Source organism: Nerophis lumbriciformis, linkage group LG16, assembly GCF_033978685.3.
Source record: "Nerophis lumbriciformis linkage group LG16, RoL_Nlum_v2.1, whole genome shotgun sequence".
Lineage (NCBI taxonomy): Eukaryota > Metazoa > Chordata > Actinopteri > Syngnathiformes > Syngnathidae > Nerophis > Nerophis lumbriciformis.
The window spans coordinates 19,247,053-19,266,495 of NC_084563.2; the positions used below are offsets into that span (position 1 = coordinate 19,247,053).

General features: G+C 42.7%; 1 protein-coding gene across 3 annotated transcripts in view; it reads right to left on the minus strand.

Moving 5' to 3' along the window:
• The window catches only part of LOC133617046 (sideroflexin-5-like), a 73,445-nt gene that overhangs the window by 41,464 nt on the left and 12,538 nt on the right, over nucleotides 1-19,443 (minus strand). Inside the window, exons 2-6 of one of the 3 annotated variants that reach the window (XM_061976735.1) lie at nucleotides 18,138-18,673; nucleotides 12,805-13,393; nucleotides 10,364-12,421; nucleotides 6,791-6,920; nucleotides 2,042-3,697 (exon numbers count right to left, since the gene is read on the minus strand). In XM_061976735.1, the coding sequence (XP_061832719.1) occupies nucleotides 3,437-3,697; nucleotides 6,791-6,920; nucleotides 10,364-12,421; nucleotides 12,805-13,393; nucleotides 18,138-18,673 (3,574 nt within the window). In that variant the 3' untranslated portion in view covers nucleotides 2,042-3,436. Of the gene's footprint in view, nucleotides 1-2,041; nucleotides 3,698-6,790; nucleotides 6,921-10,363; nucleotides 12,422-12,804; nucleotides 13,394-18,137; nucleotides 18,674-19,443 lie in introns of those variants that run through there. The other 2 variants (XM_061976737.1, XM_061976738.1) reach the window with 2 other exon arrangements.

Sequence of the window (19,443 nt, forward strand, 5' to 3'; positions counted from 1 at the left end):
TTGCTCACTTGCAGAAGGGTAAATAAATAATTGCCATGGCGGCTGCAGCTGAGTAAAGACAAAAAAAAAAAAAGTGTTTCAAAATGTGAAGGTCACATGTTCCTTGCCGTGGAAATCATTCTTCATTTGTGAGGGAGGGGAAAGTGAGTAATGGGCTTCACATGGATTGGAGCAGCCCATCAATCTTTAAGGGTCAGGTTGTGCTAGAAAAAGGAGGGGGTCACAATCAATGTTCCCTCTAAGGTGCGCGCCTGTCCAATTGCGCACTGCTCAAGCGTCCTCTATGCCACGCACAAAATCTAATAAAAAAATAAGCGCATAACAATTTTCGACACAACAAGGACACGACAGAGAAAACAGTTTGTCATCATTGTTCAAATATTGTAACGTCTGTCGAGGCGCTTTGAGGACATGAATTCCATCGATCACTTTACTGAGCAAAACTCTTTATTGTCGGCCATAAACACAACACCAAAACATTAGTAAAAAAAATGACATCTAACAAAAGTGGTCAAAACCAACTTTGTTATATCAACAGCAGCCGCTCGCTCTTTCTCACTTGCGCCAACACATGCACATATGGCACTTAGCCAGTGATGTGTTTACAGCCACACAAAAAGTCGGACAACTCCAACATCACACATAAAGTGTAATTCCACGTTGTTACACTATGATTTACCAATCAAATGTGTGCTTATTCTAGTGTCATTTATTAGGAATCTTAATATATAAATATTAATCATGAAATGCTGTTAGTATATCAAATAAATACTAATAAAAATATCCATCCATTTTCTAACGCTTATTCCCTTAGGGGTCGCGAGGGGCGCTGGAGTCTATCTCAGCTACAATCGGGCGGAAGGCGGTGTACACCCTGGACAAGTCGCCACCTCATCGCAGGGCCAACACAGATAGACGGACAACATTCACACTCACATTCACACACTAGGGCCAATTTAGTGTTGCCAATCAACCTATCCCCAGGTGCATGTTTTTGGAGGTGGGAGGAAGCCGGAGTACCCGGAGGGAACCCACGCAGTCACGGGGAGAACATGCAAACTCCACACAGAAAGATCCCGAGCCTGGGATTGAACCCCAGACTACTCAGCACCTTCGTATTGTGAGGCACTAACCCCTCTTTCACCGTGCTGCCCTAATAAAAATATATTTTTTACAAACAGGAAGTTGCAGGAATGTACACATGATCCCCTGCTTACATCTCATTGTGCAACATGTGAATGTTTTAATGGGAACTAAATGCAATGTCTGAAAGGGGTACAAACTATTTCCAAAGCAGGACCTCCACCCAGACAATACAAGTACACAGTTCATGAAAAACAATATTTTTTGTTATTGTCATTGTAAGTGGGCCTAAACACTTATATTAGAAATGGAAATGACTTATGTCATTTGATTATAATAATAAGAGAATGTTGTCTGTCTATATGTGTTGGCCCTACGATGAGGTGGGGACTTGTCCAGGGTGTGCCCCGCCTTCCGCCTGAATGCAGCTGAGATAGGCTCCAGCACCCAAGCGGTAGAAAATGGATGGATGGATGGAGATTGAACTTGTTATTTAGTCAGATTTGGGACAGGTGTGCTGCTGGTGTAGCCACAGTGTGCACGTCTGATGTTGCTCACATGGGCTCCACTGAATGCTCAGGGAGTTTTTGCGTTTGCTCACACACATGAAAAATTAGAGGGAACATTGGTCACAATGTTATTGCTTTTACACTCTTAGGTGCAAAAACACGCTATGTCCACGCAGCACGGTGCAGTTGAACCTGCAGCGCCTGCTCGCAAAATCGTCGCGGCCATAAAGTACTCAAGTCATTAAAATGTCACGCGTTTCACTTAAAAGTTGCTGGAATTCTGCGGAGGAGCGAACATAAGACGCAAGTTTGGCTGCAAAGTGGAAGCATCCCGAGGAGGGGGGAAAGGGAGGGGGAGGGGGAGGGAGGGTGTTTTCCCACCAGAGACCCCCCCTCGAATGATAAAACCACACAAACAAGATAACAAATTAGGATAAAGACCAACTCACCTGATCGTAGCGTGAGCCCCCGAGCCGGAAGGCAGGGCATGCCGCCGCTTCCGCCATGACAGCAGAGTGTCTATTTATTATTAATGGAGACGGCGAGACCGTCCTCAAGTACACAACTCTCCCTCGCCGTTCAAAGTAAGTGAAAAAGGAGGGCAGCCCGCGCAAAGCCTGCTGGGAAGTGTAGTCCTCTTCCCCCCCTTTAGCAACAGCGCTCGACGACACATCCCGAATGATCGATGCGGTTACGTAACTGCTCCTTATCGATAAACAGCCTGGAGATACATACACAAAAAAAATGTTCAGGTCATAAAAACAAATGAACATTATAATTATTACCTTGGATTAAAACTACGTTTTGTTGCCTTAATTGCTAATTTTTTTTCTCCAAACAAAAGTTAAGAAAATAATATTTTTTTACAGCTGTAAAAACATTGGCGTGAGCGCCCCCTCTAGTGGTCAGGAGCGAGCATCGCAGCAGAGAGTCGACACCGTACAGTGAGGTTGACACTTTATTAATAGGATGGAGCTTGGAAAAACAAACTTAAATAGTATTATTGCTTCTCTTTTGGCATTAAATCATGGACTTGATTAAGCAAAGAAATCCAACAATGCACTAATATGATCCACTTCAAGAAACTCCTCAAACTTAAAGTGTTTACAAAGTACAAAGAACCATGATAAACATTCTGAATTTAACTCATCCATCCATTCATTGTCAAGATAATCTTACTCATCTCACCATATGAAATATAACTTACTTCACTAATTATTTATTTATTTGTATTGTTATTACTTATGGAGTGAATTGTGAATACATTGGGAACAGGAAGTGAACAACTGTTATGTAAAAGAAAAGGGGTAGGATTAAATAAGCTCTGCCTCTTCCTACTCCTTTTCGAACATGTTGAATCGAGGAACTGGAAATTGCGATGTGTCATGTTGTATGCATGCATGTTCCAAATAAACTCAAACTCAACTACAGTAGTGTGAAAATACTGTGCACCAATACATTTTGGTGGGTTTAGCCTGCGACCAGAACCAGCAGCTAAGTAACCCAAAACTGTTCGGAAAGTGCAAATCATTTTGAAAAAATATATAATGTATGCACTGCTGAGACAGTTTTTTGCTAGCCTGTCAGTATTTGCATGTATTCTGATAGTGATGATAAAATAATATTTATAATATTGTATATGCATAGGAATTTAATACTACCACAACTTTTTCTAGTAAGCATCGGCTTAATTGAAGCTTTGATGGTGTTTTCTGTGCGTCAAACTACTATTAGCTGCATGCAAGTGGTGTGAGGATGTCCGAACAGGGCAGTATCAGTCGTCTGTGGCCGACGGTCTTTAAAGACTACTTCCACACAAGAGGGGCGCGGCGGTGGCGCCGCTCTCACTTGTGTCTGGAGCGCACCTGCAGGAGCGTCGGCGTCTGCTCGATGATGCGCAGCAGCAGGTTGTCGATGTAGTCCTCCAGGTCGCGGACCTGCGCCTTGACCTTCTTCAGCTCGCCCTCGCACTTCTCTAGCCGGGCGCGCTGAAGATCGGACGCCGCCCGCTGCTGGCGCATGTCCTTGTCCTGCTGCAGCAGCAAGGAGATGAGCTCCATGTTGGTCAGGTGCTGGTACAAGGCGCGTCGGTCCTCCGCCGGCTCCTGTTGGGAGGACACGGCAAATTGTCATAGGAGTCTTTCAAAACTTGGGTCCCCAAAGTCCCCAAAAGGTTGTTTCCCTAATTTTACACATATTTGACGCTGACCTAAATGATAAATGGGTTGTACTTGTATAGCGCTTTTCTACCTTCAAGGTACTCAAAGCGCTTTGACACTACTTCCACATTTACCCATTCACACACACATTCACACACTGATGGAGGGAGCTGCCATGCAAAGCGCTAACCAGCACCCATCAGGAGCAAGGGTGAAGTGTCTTGCTCAGGACACAACGGACATGACGAGGTTGGTACTAGGTGGGGATTGGACCAGGGACCCTCGGGTTGCGCACGGCCACTCTCCCACTGCGCCACGCCATCGACCTCTTATAAACTCACACAATCATTGATTGTGCACTAGACCAGGGGCTACAATACCCAGCAATATGGCCATTAATCCCAGGAACACCAAACCTACCGTCAAGCATGGTGGTGGTAGTATTATGCTCTGGGCCTGTTTTGCTGCCAATGGAACTGGTGCTTTACAGAGAGTAAATGGGACAATGAAAAAGGAGGATTACCTCCAAATTCTTCAGGACAACCTATTAAAATCATCAGCCCGGAGGTTGGGTCTTGGGGCGCAGTTGGGTGTTCCAACAGGACAATGACCCCAAACACACGTCAAAAGTGGTAAAAAAATGGCTAAATCAGGCTAGAATTAAGGTTTTAGAATGGCCTTCCCAAAGTCCTGACTTAAATGTGTGGACAATGCTGAAGAAACAAGTCCATGTCAGAAAACCAACAAATTTAGCTGAACTGCACCAATTTTGTCAAGAGGAGTGGTCAAAAATTCAAGCAGAAGATTGTGGATGGCTACCAAAAGCGCCTTATTGCAGTGAAACTTGCCAAGGGACATGTAAGCAAATATTAACATTGCTGCATGTATACTTTTGACCCAGCAGATTTGCTCACATTTTCAGTAGACCCATAATAAATTCATAAAAGAACCAAACTTCATGAATTTTTTTTTGTGACCAACAAGTATGTGCTGCAATCACTCTATCACAATAAAATAAGAGTTGTAGAAATTATTGTAAATTCAAGACAGCCATGACATTATGTTCTTTACAAGTGTATGTCAACTTTTGACCACGACTGTATACAGGGTACATTACATGGGGGCAACATTCCCTCTAAGGTGCGCACCTGCGCAATTGCGCACTGCTCACGCGTCCTCTGCGCACAGCAAATCTATGCCGCGCAAAAAATCAAATCCCACTCTAAAAGAAAATAAACAAATCGTTTGTTTTGTATGATTTTGCAATGCAACTGTGAGTAACAGGTGACGAAAGGCGGCCACAACAGATAAAACAATGTTTGTCAACACTTAAATTATTGTAACGTCTGTGGAGACACTTAAAGGAGGACAGGAATTCCATCGGTCCCTTTATTTAGCGAAATTGTTTGTCGGCCATAACCACACCAAAACAATGTGTAAAATACTTTTATCTAGCAAAACTGGTCGCTGTCTACCGTACAAATCAAGCCTAAAGCAACTCTTTGTCATCTGTTATATCAACAGCAGCCGCTTGCTCTCTCTCACCTGCACCAACACATACACTATGGCGGGGGTCGGCAACCCGCGGCTCTAGAGCCGCATGCGGCTCTTTAGCGCCGCCCTAGTGGCTCTCTGGAGCTTTTTCAAAAATGTATGAAAAATGGAAAAAGATGAGGGGGAAAAAAATAATTTTTGTTTTAGTATGTTTTCTGTAGGAGGACAAACATGACACAAACCTCCCTAATTGTTATAAATCACACTGTTTATATTAAACATGCTTCACTGATTCGAGTATTTGGCGAGCGACGTTTTGTCCTACTAATTTTGGCGGTCCTTGAACTCACCTTAGTTTGTTTACATATATAACTTTCTCCAACTTCCTAGGACGTGTTTTATCCTTTTTCTGTCTCATTTTGTCCACCAAACTTTTAACTTTGTGCATGAATGCACAAAGGTGAGTTTTGTTAATGTTATTGACATGTGTAGAGTGCTAATCAGACATATTTGGTCACTGCATGACTGCAAGCTAATCGATGCTAACACGCTATTTAGGCTAGCGATATGTACATATTGCATCATTATGCCTCATTTGTAGCTACATTTGAGGTCATTTAGTTTCCTTTAAGTCCTCTTAATTCAATGTATATCTCATGACACACTATCTGTATGTAATATGGCTTTTAATTTTTTGCGGCTCCAGACAAATGTGTTTTTGTATTTTTGGTCCAATATGGCTCTTTCAACATTTTGGGTTGACCCCTGCATTATGGCAATCAGCCACTGGTGCATTTATGGCCACACAAAAAGTTGGACAACTCCAACACTACACGTAAAGTGTAAATTTCAGGTCGTTTTACTATGACTCCTCAATCAGTGTGCTTATTCTACTGTCATTTGTTAAGAATGTCATTTTTTGGATATTAATCATGAAATGATGTTACAGGACTAGAGAATTGCTAATAAAAATATTTTAATTTTACGGACAGAAAGTTAATAAACACTTATCTCATGCAACATGTGAATGTTTTAAGGGGAACTAAAGGGGTACACAATCTTTCCAAAGCAGGAACCCCACCCAGGCATAAAATACTATAGTGCATAGCTGATTAAAAAAAAACAATATCTAAGTGGGCCAAATTACATATATTAGAAAATAATCTCTTGAAATTGACGAGTCACTTGATTATAATAAGACATTTAAATTGTTATGTCAGGTTTGAGACAAATGTGCTGCTGGTATGACCACAGTGTGCACGTCTGTATTCCACTGAATGCTCAGGGTGTTTGTGCATTTGCTCACACACATGAACAATTAGAGGGAACATTGCATGGGGGTGTATTGATTGCACGACACTATTACTAAATGCTCGCTGAAGTATTAGTCTAGCAGACCAAGACTGTTACTATGATACTTTAATGACTTGACTGTCTGGGCATTAACACTGAGGTATAACTCTTAGGAATTAGCTTCATTATAGCAGTAGCACAGATCCAAATATACAGTGCATCTGATGAAAATGCTTTTTGTGGTGACATCACCTCCATTTTCTCCGGCTCAGTTGCCGCCTGCTGGGCAGCGCGTCCCGGGCTGATGGTGGATTTGAGTTTATCCAGAACCGAACGGCTCTCCTTCTTCTCTGACTGACTCAAAGGCTTCACTGGCTGGGATCTACAAAAGGTACGGAGGTTAGCATGGATGGATGAATGAATGACTTCGTTCCTCACTACACAATATAATGCATGGTGAGTTGCTCAAGAAACACAAATTCTTGACTTTTTGGCTCATGTCTCCTGCGTTGTTTATAGTTTATGTAGAGCTTATATCCATGGTACGGAATTACATGATAGGTTTTAGTAGGAGTGTCCAATAAGATACCCATATTGGAGCCTTAAGTATCAACTGATAACGATATTAATCCAATACGATATCAGCACGAATCATAGTACAAACATTTATCATTTTGTAGTGTGGAATGTTAGAAAAGGTTTGATCAAGTGAAATTACTGGCAGGTATGAAAAACCCTAACCTTACGACGGAATCAAGCTTTTGGAATGTTTTCATCACCTGACGCCTAAAGGAGAACGATTCTTGTTTATAATAACAAATGTCCATTTTAAACTGCAATGTTGTTCAATTAAGAAAACGTATTATGGTATGTCTAGCTTATGTGCTATTGGGTGCTTAGCTGTTGTGTAGCTGCTCGCTCCTAGTAGCCTACAGTATAGATGTATACATTTTGTCAAGGACTTCACTAAAATACAAGAAAAGACCAACCTCATGTGTTTATTGGAGGACATTTAGATGCTTGAATCGGAGCTATAAAGCAGCTGCAGTACATCCAGAATGCTGCTGCTCGAGTCTTGACTAGAACCAGGAAATATGACCATACTAATGCAGTGCTTAGGTCACCGCACTAACTTCCTGTTACTAAAATACAAGAAAAGACCAACCTCATGTGTTTATTGGAGGACATTTAGATGCTTGAATCGGAGCTATAAAGCAGCTGCAGTACATCCAGAATGCTGCTGCTCGAGTCTTGACTAGAACCAGAAAATATGACCATACTAATGCAGTGCTTAGGTCACCGCACTAACTCCCTGTTACTAAAATACAAGAAAAGACCAACCTCATGTGTTTATTGGAGGACATTTAGATGCTTGAATCGGAGCTATAAAGCAGCTGCAGTACATCCAGAATGCTGCTGCTCGAGTCTTGACTAGAACCAGGAAATATGACCATACTAATGCAGTGCTTAGGTCACAGCACTAACTTCCTGTTACTAAAATACAAGAAAAGACCAACCTTGTGTGTTTATTGGAGGACATTTAGATGCTTGCATCGGAGCTATAAAGCAGCTGCAGTACATCCAGAATGCTGCTGCTCGAGTCTTGACTAGAACCAGGAAATATGACCATACTAATGCAGTGCTTAGGTCACCGCACTAACTTCCTGTTACTAAAATACAAGAAAAGACCAACCTTGTGGGTTTATTGGAGGACATTTAGATGCTTGCATCGGAGCTGTAAAGCAGCTGCAGTACATCCAGAATGCTGCTGCAGGAGTCTTGACTAGAACCAGGAAATATGACCATACTAATGCAGTGCTTAGGTCGCCGCCATACTTGCCAACCCTCCCGGATTTTCCGGGAGACTCCCGAAATTCAGCGCCTCTCCCGAAAACCTCCCGGGACAAATTTTCTCCCGAAACTCTCCCGAAATCCATGCGGACCTGAGTGACGTGTCGACAGCCTGTTTTCACGTCCGCTTTCCCACAATATAAACAGAGTGCCTGCCCAATCACGTTATAACTGTAGAATGATCGAGGGCGAGTTCTTGGTTTCTTATGTGGGTTTGTTGTTAGGCAGTTTCATTAATGTCCTCCCAGCGCGGTAACAACACACAACAACAGCAGTCACGTTTTCGTCTACCGTAAAGCAGTTCGTCTGCCGTAAACAGCAATGTTGTGACACTCTTAAACAGGACAATACTGCCATCTACTGTACATGCATATGTGACAATAAAATCTACGGCTTTTAGAGAGTGCAGTGCACAACTGCGCACACAACAAGGAGACGAAGCAGAATGCATCATCAGAGAGGGTGTTCAGCATGGTTAGAAAAATAGTGACAGAGAATAGAACAAGGATGGACAATTCAACCCTTAACTCAACAATGAGTAGATGAGTGTTATGTGTGTGTATATGTGTAAATAAATGAACACTGAAATTCAAGTATTTCTCTTATTTATTTATTTATATATATATATATATATATATATGAAATACTTGACTCCTCCCCTCTTAACCACGCCCCCAACCGCCCAAACCCCCCCGCCCCCCCGACCACGCCCCCCTCCTCCCCCACCTCCCGAAATTGGAGGTCTCAAGGTTGGCAAGTATGGTCACCGCACTGACTTCCTGTTACTAAAATACAAGAAAAGACCAACCTTGTGTGTTTATTAGAGGGCATTTAGATGCTTGCATCGGAGCTATAAAGACCATACTAATGCAGTGCTTAGGTCGCCGCACTGACTTCCTGTTGCTCAGACGGTAAGACTTTAAAAACAGCTCTGCTTCACGGTTTTGTGCTCAAGTACACCTCTGACATGTTAGAACCACATCAACCACCTTGGCTTATGAGAACCTTAGGGAGTGGTCTCCTGCTGGTGCCCAGAGTCAGAACGAAACATGGTGAGGCTGCTTTTCAATTGTATGCTCCTAAAATATGATTATGTGAGATAGGCCTCAACATTGGCAATGTTCAAATCCAGGCTGAAAACATTTGTATTTAACTGTGCATATGACGACTGAAAGTATTGTATCTACACTTCTTTGATTTTGATTTGAATTAATATTTTATGGTGATTACATTTTCTGATTTTTTTAGAATTATAATTTGTTCATGATTATTTAATTTTTGCCTTCTTGTAATGTTCTGTAAAGCACTTTGAATTGCTTTGCGGTCGAATCTTGCATTGCCTATAATGGAGATGTTAGTTGAAAGCCGAAGTTATTGAATACTTGTTTTTTGCTGATGTCGGACCAATATCAATATCGGATCGGGACACCCCTACTTTAGTGAGAAACTAAGTTCATCGAAATCATCCAATATTTGTTTTTTGCTGATATCGGACCAATATCAATATCGGATCGGGACACCCCTAGTTTAGTGAGAAACTAAGTTTCTAATTCGGATCTTGAGCTGAAAAGGCTTGGGGAACCCTGACCAGGTTGCAAGAAAACATGGGAAAGCACAACGCAAAGAAAATGACAAAAGCTCCATTTAGATTCAGATGTAGGCCCAATTTTTGGATGAATGGATCACAGACGCATAAAGAAAAATAAAACTGGAATCCTATATTAGGCTACTATACAGGAAATGAGCATCAATGGAGCCAGCTTGAAGAACCTAAACATGGCATGAAACAACCATAAATGTGAAGCAGTGAACACCAGAAGGCAGAACTTAGGATAGTGTGAAAGCATTGAGCAGCAACCAAGACGGGCAAACAGTGCAGAAATGAAAACAAACATGTCATTTTAGTGTCTGGACTCGTACTAATTGTTATTGATGTCGATAGCTGCATGTGATTCCCAGTGTGAGTACTCTCACCTGCTCTCCTGGTTCAGGGGCAGGTTGCAAGCTGGCTGAGTCTCCTCAGGCAAAAGTGAGTGCTGTGCATCGGCCTGAGGCTGCTCGATAGTGGAAGATGTGTAGGGGGTCACAGTCAGAGACCTGCCTGAGGGATGTATGGAGGGGCAACAGGCAGGGGACGGGGGGAGGTTAACAGGTGGATAAGCCAATGAGGTGGGCAAAGAACCCTTCCCAGTCTCTGGAGGGCTTTTCAATTGGGGGGCTACTTTGGCATGAAGGATTTTAAATGTTGTCTCAGAGGGTTTTCCGGTCTCAAAGTCTTCCAATAAAAGATTGCTGTTTGAAGGTATTTCTGGGGTTTTATTCAAGCTATCCAATTCCCCATTGGAGGATAGAGATGATTTAATGGGTTGATAGGAAGCCGCACCTTCCTTAATGAGCAAAGAAAATGGACCAAGATCAGTTCTGCTGCTGACTCTTGACATTCCTTTAGGTCTAACACGCGCACTAACTACCCGAGGACACAATTCCATCTCAGCCGGAGGGTTTCCGTTATCATCGCAGTCATTTTTGGTCTTCTCAGTTCTGTCGTCACTGGAATTAATTCCAAAATCAGGTTCATGTGTTATCAGATGCTTCTGGGTTTCAGCATTGTTTGTCTCATCTGGAAATTTCTGGCAAACTGGAGTGACTTTGCAGGTTTTGTTACACTGTGTGGCTCTTTCTAAGCATGACTCTCTCTCGGGTATGCCTGTGTCTTTTGATGTGAATGCATCCCCCAGTGTGGTCTTCTTGTGGTAAAGTACAATTGGGGACATTTGTGGACCAGTCCTACTTACCACAGCTGGGCCTTTAACTAGATCAACTTCCTCTGACTGAGAAGAGCCATCTGAATCAATAAAGCAGATGTCATAATTGCGCGCATTCATGTTCAGATCTCCTAAGTTTGATGAAAAAGTCATATTATTGTTTATGCATGCAGTTTCACTGATAATGGAAGACTCTGTAGGCTCAACCAACGGCAGAGCCCTACCAGTCTTTAAATCCGACGTTAGGGGAGAATCAGACAACTTCCTCAAAAGGTGAGCGTCAGATGTCTCACAATCTACAAGATTCCTAAGCCCTGCGTTGTTACACGCTGGGAAAGTGGGCTGTGTAACTCTTCCCTGGCAAGCTCGCCTGTATAAGTCTTGCTCAAACAGCATGCCCCCCCAGAAGTCACTGTTGTCTTCCAAAGGTTCATACTTGGACTTCTGTAGCGTTTCTTCGGATGTGAATTTTGGTGAAGGAATAATGAAAGGTTGAGAGGTAACTTTGAGGAAAGATGAAGTCTCGCTGTCAGGTGAAACACTCAATTCAAGTGTCTTGTACTCTGCCTCTTTCCCATGTTGCAGTGACGCCACTCCTGTCTGGGAGAGCAATCGGGCTTCTTTGTGGACTGCTAACTCTTGGCCTCTGTGGAGCCAGCCATCAGAGTATACCTCATTCATCAGAGTTCTTACCGGTCTCCTTGGTGGTAACGGTGGCGGTTCCTCTAGGTGAATTTGCCGCTCTTGTGAGTGATTGCTGTTTGCCGCCCAAGTCGGACTGGATGCTGGAGTGGTTCTTTCTTGCGTCAGAGGGAGATTGCTTTTCGGTGAGTTTAGCCTGCCTGAGGCAAATGTGTCAAACGAGTCCTCCCATTCCTGTGCGCTCTCAGACGTGGAGGACTTTGGTGTTGCCGCTCTGGATAAAAACTCGGGCAATGATATCTGTCTTGCAACGGGCCTGGGACGTTCCCGTTTGATGGAGGCCATGCTGCTAGCACCTTGAATGGGACTTGGGGTGTGGTGGCCAGAGGGTTGAGAGGTGGGAAGAAAGGGTGACGAGGTATGTGCAAAAGGTGGGGACCTCTGCATCTCCTCAAAGAAAGGGTTGGAAGGGGAAATGGGGGTCGATGGAGGGGTCATGGGATGGGTGTGACTCTGATTAACAGGCGAGCAGTGGCCCCCAGTGTGGTAGTTAGAGGGTGAGGAATGAGGCAGGATGGGAAGGGATATAGCTGAGGTGTTTTCTACCTTGGGAGAAACTTCCAGCCTGTAGAGGAAAAGAGGTCACAGTGGTCCTCTTAGTCAAACATGCGCCAGCGACCCAAACACAGTCACCAAAATATCAGCTGATGTTAGTGCGTGCCTAACTTTATGCTTTCGAGACACAAAGCTGGCCAAATGATACAATCTCGAAAATCAGGCGTGAAATTAAAATCAAAAGAAGCAAAGCGGATTTGCAAAATAATTAAGCATGAAGAAAACCATTTGTCTAAACTCATATCAATTTGGAAGCATGTGGAAACTAAGGTGTGATTTGGTGTCAGCTTGGTTGTGAAATGAAAAGACGCATGAGCTAATAACCCGAACGAGCCTGGATGGAAGGAGCTTTAAACAAACTTGATGGGAGCCCAGACCTACCCACTGACTCACCTTGGCTTGTTCTGGGATTCCGAGGAGCCGAACCAGCCTCTGAGCCTCCCTTCGGAGGTTGATCCTGCCTGATTTCCATTAGTTTTTGCAGGGAGAGAATCGCTCCTACCACCAGAAAATAAAGTTTTTCTTAGCTTCCAACCTTTGTCGGAAGAATCGGCAGCAGAGGGGAGGATTGGTGCTGCTGCCTGCTCAGGACGATCTTCTATCTCAGCTGGCCAAACCTCCAGTTCTTCCCCCTTTCCCTCTTTCTTCATCTTGTCAAATGACCATCGTCTACCCTCGCTAAAGTAACCTTTGTCATCGCTCCGCTTGGTGAGGTTTTGTAGGGAACGGGACAGCGGGGAGCTTTTTTCTGACAAGACCAACTTGGACGGCAGGGCCCCGACACTTTTCGGAGTCGACGGCTCCGAGTCGTACACATGACTGCCATTTATACACAAGGAAGACTTGGACTGGGTCATACTTTGGCCTTTGAGGGACTCCACGGTAGGGTTTGTCTTTGGGGCAGATGTTGTGATCTTGCTAGCTTCATCGCTGAAGGCTCTCTTGTGGGTCAGAACCTTTGTGGCATGCTGGGAGGTGAGCACTGTGGAGGGAAACAAAGTGTTTAGAACAATGTAAAATATTCCAGGTACAGTACTTAGTCTTTGAGAGAGTACAGGAGTCCTCAAGTTTAAAATGCTTTCTTTGAGCTTGGGTTCAGCAGGCTAATACTACAATGTAACAGTGTTACAAATGTTCAACCTGAAGTGGATACAGTGTAAAACGTTTTTCAGAATCACTTTTGTCTTGTAGCTTTCGCAGCTAGTCATCAGCAGCTTTAGCAGCTAACGTTTTAGTCTTCAAACAGAATACAAATACTGGAACAGAGCTTCAATACGTCTCTTTTCTCTACTTCTGGGAAATGATCTGAAACGTCTTGATCAAAGATTAGTGGACAGAAGAAATAGAAGTTTGTAGAAGACGTGACATTATCGGACATGTGGACTGAGTAAAGGTGAGAATCTTTGGCCACCTCACGATTCGATTACGATTCAGGAGCTACTGTCAGAGTGTGTTGTTGGTGACGAACCCCAAGATGCAGAGATGGCGGGCTTTGTCCAGGAAAACATGATTTAATGTTCATAAAATAAAGGTAAAAACACAAACCAGGAACTAGGAATAGCCAAAACTGAAAACAGGAACCAGCAAACAGAAAAAACTGGAAACAGCTAATGGCTAACAAGAAAACACGAAACAAAAGAGCTAGGAGAAAGCAAACTACAAATAGCTAACAGGAACAGCTTACCGCTACGACGACAGGTACAAGGACAAGTAGTAGCACGACAGGTAGTAGCTGTAACGATATCGACACGACACGACAGGTAGAAATGACAGCATACAGCAAACAACGACACAACAATACTCCAACACCAAGTAGAGGACAAAGCAGGTTTAAATAGTAGCTGGCTGATTGACACCAGGTGTGGCCCGGTGCCAATCAGCCACAGCTGAGGGGGAAAAGCACTCAGGGTGACAAACAGGAAATAACCAAAATAAGAGTGTTGACAGGAAACAAAGACAAACGCAGAGAAAAAACTAAGACATAGTCAAACTGTCAGGGACAAGCCTGACAGCTACGACTCGATTACAAATCGATTATTGATGCATCTTTAAATTATGTGTGTTGATGCATTTTTACATTTCTTTTAGTTTCACTAAATAAGCGTTTGTTACTTGCAACTTTTGAAAACAGTGCATTTCAAACAAATTGAAATACTTGTATTTAAATTCATGGAAATGTGTGCAAAACTGGAACATAGGTGCCCTACGATAAAGGAGCTGGTCAGATCTATCGGTGATGTGGCTCCCTGCAGTCAGCCAAATGTTAGAACTCTCTGCATTACTTTATTTACAATAAATAAGTCGATTATTGATCTTTACTAATCTTGTCCAAATTGCGATGCATCTAAAAATCTATTTTTTCCCCCCCACCTCTAGGACTGAGTGTGTATATTGTGCAATTACGAAAGTGAAGAAAACAACATTCTAAATTAGCAACAGTTGTGGGTCGAAATACGTCAATTTACATAACTCAATGCAATAAATCCAATTATCATTTTAATTTCATATATTAAATTGAGGATGCCTATTTAAATGAAGTAAAGATACTAGGGATGTTACGATCAGGGTTTTATGCAACCGATACAGATCACATGTATTAACTGTATATTTTTCAATATATTTAACCAGTGTCACAATATCAACACCATATTTAATCTACTTCCTTATTGTCTTTTATAATATACAATTGTTTAATCACAATAAAGTAAACAGTTAATAATTTACTACCGTATTTTCTGGACCATAGGGCGCACCGGATTATAAGGCGCACCGCCGATGAGCGGGTCTATTCAGGTCTTTTTTCATACAAAAGGCGCACCGCCTCACTAGTGCAACAACGCCGGAAATGTGTCCCTAAAAAATCATCAAACCGGAACTGTTTAATAACTAAAGTTCCTTGGGTGAATAATGTAAACTCACTACACTGGTAGTTGTTAGTGCTTCCGTAGCGAGATATAAGTTAGAACTTTACACTACTTTATATTACAAATGGCAACAGCAGAGGATGAATGTCCCATAACAAGAAGATAGTGAAAAAGAAGAAGCTTATCGGCACGGACTACAGTGCGCAAATTTTCAGGACTTATGCAGATCTCAAATACGCATCAGCAGGTACCAGAAGGTAAGAAAAGTTGGTTTTGTATAATATTGCGAACGCCAGATAATATGTCTGCTAATGCATGCCATTTTGCGGTCTTTACACACACACACACCATAGTAATACTTGTATCTCCGACTACGGTAGCCATAATGGTCCGACAATCCATCAAGCGGTGCGGCTTCAAAGTCGTACTAAAACATTTTGACAGATTTTTGAGTGCCGTGTGTAATGTTCTATATTTTCAATGGAACATATAAAATGTTGGTGTTGCTTACTGGCGTCATATTGCAGTCTACACGTATCTCTTATGTGTGACTGCCATCTACTGGTCACACTTACACCATGTATCAAATAAAATTGCTTCGAGGTCGGTAAGCACAACCAGAATTATTCCGTACATTAGGGTTAGGGTTATAAAGCGCACTGTCAATTTTTGAGAAAATGAAAGGATTTTAAGTGCCCCTTATAGTCCGAAAAATACGGTACTCATTTAAACCCTTTGTGGTTTGCCGTCTAAGTCCTCCTGTGTCGAAGGAATTGTTTCCTGAATTTATATACATGAATACATATACATGTTGTTTTAAGTAGGGATGTCCGATAATATCGGACTGCTGATATTATCGGCCGATAAATGCTTTAAAATGAAATATCAAAAATTATCGGTATCGGTTTCGGTTTCAAAAAGTAAAATTGATGACTTTTTAAAACGCCGCTGTGTACACGGACGTAGGGAGAAGTACAGAGCGGCAGTAAACCTTGAAGGCACTGCCTTTGCGTGCCGGCCCAATCACATAATATCTACGGCTTTTCACACACACAAGTGAATGCAAGTCATACTTGGTCAACAGCCATACAGGTCACACTGAGGGTGGCCGTATGAACAACTTTAACACTGTTAAAAATATGCGCCACACTGTGAACCCACACAACCCGCAACCCCCTACCAACCCCGCCCACTTCAACCTCCTCATGCTCTCTCAGGGAATGCATGTCCCAAATTCCAAGCTGCTGTTTTGAGGCATGTTAAAAAAAAAAAGCACTTTGTGAATTCAATAATAAATATGGCAGTGCCCTGTTGGCATTTTTTTCCATAACTTGAGTTGATTTATTTTGGATAACCTTCTTACATTGTTTAATGCATCCAGCGGGGCATCACAACAACATTAGGCATAATAATGTGTTAATTCCACGACTGTATGTATCGGTATCGGTTGATATCGGAATCGGTAATTAAGAGTTGGACAATATCGGAATATCGGCAAAAAAGCCATTATCGGACATCTCTAGTTTTAAGCCATTTTAGCGTTTAGAATGTCTGCTACTGGCTCGCTCTTACTGTGTGATACACAATGATAATGCTTGATGAGGATACTTACAATACTAAGAAAAGTAATTGATTTGCCACAATGGAGGCGGTTATATTAACTAAGCTGATAACCACCTCTGTCAGTCCAGTGACCAACAATAAAGTATCAGTCAGACGGATCGGGCTCATCACTTTTTCGTTAGTATCGATCGGTACATACCTAAAATATACACAAAAGTATGTAAATACTTTTGAGATCCTAACTCGGGGGTCGGTGAGCCGTATGCAGCTCTTTAGCGCCGCTCTAGTGGCTACCTGGAGCTTTTTCAAAAATGTATGAAAATAGAAAATATGGCGGAAAAAATAGAATTTTTGTTTTAATATTGTTTCTGTAAAAGAGCAAACATAACACAAACCGTCCCAATTGTTAGAAATCTAACTGTTTGTATAAAACATGCTTCACTGATAAGATTATTCGTTTTGTCCTGCTAATTTCGGCGGCCCTTGAACGCACCGTAGTTTGCTTACATGTTCAACTTTCTCCGACGCTGCCACAGAAAGACATGTTTTATGCCACTCCTTCTTTGTCTCATTTTGTCCAACAAACGTTTAATGCTGTGCGTGAATGCACAAAAGTGAGCTTTGTTGATGTTATTGACTTGTGCGGAGTGCTAATCAGGCATATTTGGCCACAGCATAACTGCAAGCTAATCAATGCTAACATGCTATTTAGGCTAGCTGCATGTACATAATGCATCATTATGCCTCGTTTGTAGCTATATTTGAGCTCATTTAATTTTCTTATGTCCTCTGTCTATTTAATTTATATTTGCATGTCTCATGACACATTATTTGTATGTAATATTGGCTGCATTTCTGTGCCATGTTGTTCCAGACCACATCAAACGTAACCCAGCTTGCATAGATTGCTATAAATCCATTAGAAGAAGACAGCCTGCCGTTTCCTTTAACTTGGACACACACATCTATACCTTTGGCCATTCTAAGCCAGTCATTTTCCAGGAGTTATCTAACCCTCTGAGAAGTGTAGAATAAATATTACATTTCAACATTTCTATCAACGAAGATTTGCGCCAGCCTGCGACACATAGTCATTTTGATAGTTAATAGCTAATATAGACACTTACATCATGTGTGGCCTTCATTATAAGACTTATATAAGGCTTTTAATTTTTTTGCAGCTCCAGAAGGATTAGTTTTTTTGTATTTTTGGTCCAATATGGCTCTTTCAACATTTTTGAGTTGCCGACCCCTGTCCGAACTGGTCGACCAATCGGTGCTCTGTGTAAAAACAACTACCTGTTTTAGTCAGATCTCGTTCTCCGTAGTGTGCGTCCGCTCTTGTTACGGTGCTGTAGATGGGCGAGCTGGGGAGGTCTGAGAGCAGGCCTAAGACGGGCGGAGGGCCGAGGGCGTCGCTGGCCACGGAAGAGGCGCTGCTCTCCGAGGCCAAGGAAGAGCACGACCTGGTGTCGGATGACTTTCTCAGCTTCCCTTTGAAGAAATCTTTCATCTTGCTCCTCTTGTCCTCAGTTATATCCGCGTTCTGCCGCCTCGGAGCCGCGCCGCCACCGTCGTCCCCGAGCGGCTGCGGAACCGTGGACGCCGAGAGTGCGGCGTAGCGGCCCGGCAGGATGGCCGAGGACGACTCCACATCCGGGCGCTTCCTCCCCGTGACGCGGTCCTTGAGCTTGCCGAAAGCGGAGCGCCGCTCGTCCTTGGCGGTCAGGTCGAACATGCTGGCGGTCATGTTGTTGCGGGTGAACTGGACCGTCAGCTGCAGTTCGCCGCGTTCCTTTTCCTTTCGCCCGGCTTTCGAGTGGAGCTTGAACCACCTGGGAAGTACCACACAAAGGACACTTTTGTTTCTCATGCATTTGAGTACCGTATTTTTCGGAGTATAAGCCGCACCTGCCGAAAATGCATAATAACCAAGTAAAATAATAGTGGGAGTGTTGCGTTCAAATGTCTACTAAGTACATCAATAGTAAGGATGGTGTGTTCAAGTGTTTACCAAGTAAAATAATAGTGTTGCATTCAAATGTCTACTAAGTACATTAAAAGTAAGAATGTTGTGTTCAAATGTTTACCAAGTAAAACATAAACGAGAGTGTCGCGTTCAAATGTCTACTAAGTAGATCAATAGTAAGAATGTTGCGTTCAAGTGTTTACCAAGTAAAACATTAACGAGATTGATGCGTTCAAATGTCTATTAAGTACATCAATAGTAAGAATGTTGTGTTCAAGCGTTTACCAAGTAAAACATAAACAAGAGTGTTGCGTTCAAATGTCTACTAAAAACATCCATTGCAAGAATGTTGTGTTCAAGTGTTTACCAAGTAAAATAAAAGTGGGAGTGTTGCGTTCAAATGTCTACTAAGTACATTATCGGAAGTACTAAGTACATTTTTGAGTTGCCGACCCCTGTCCGAACTGGTCGACCAATCGGTGCTCTGTGTAAAAACAACTACCGAGAGTGTCGCGTTCAAATGTCTACTAAGTAGATCAATAGTAAGAATGTTGCGTTCAAGTGTTTACCAAGTTAAACATTAACAAGATAGGGTGGTGCAGTAATCCCTCGTTTATCGCTGTTAATTGGTTCCGC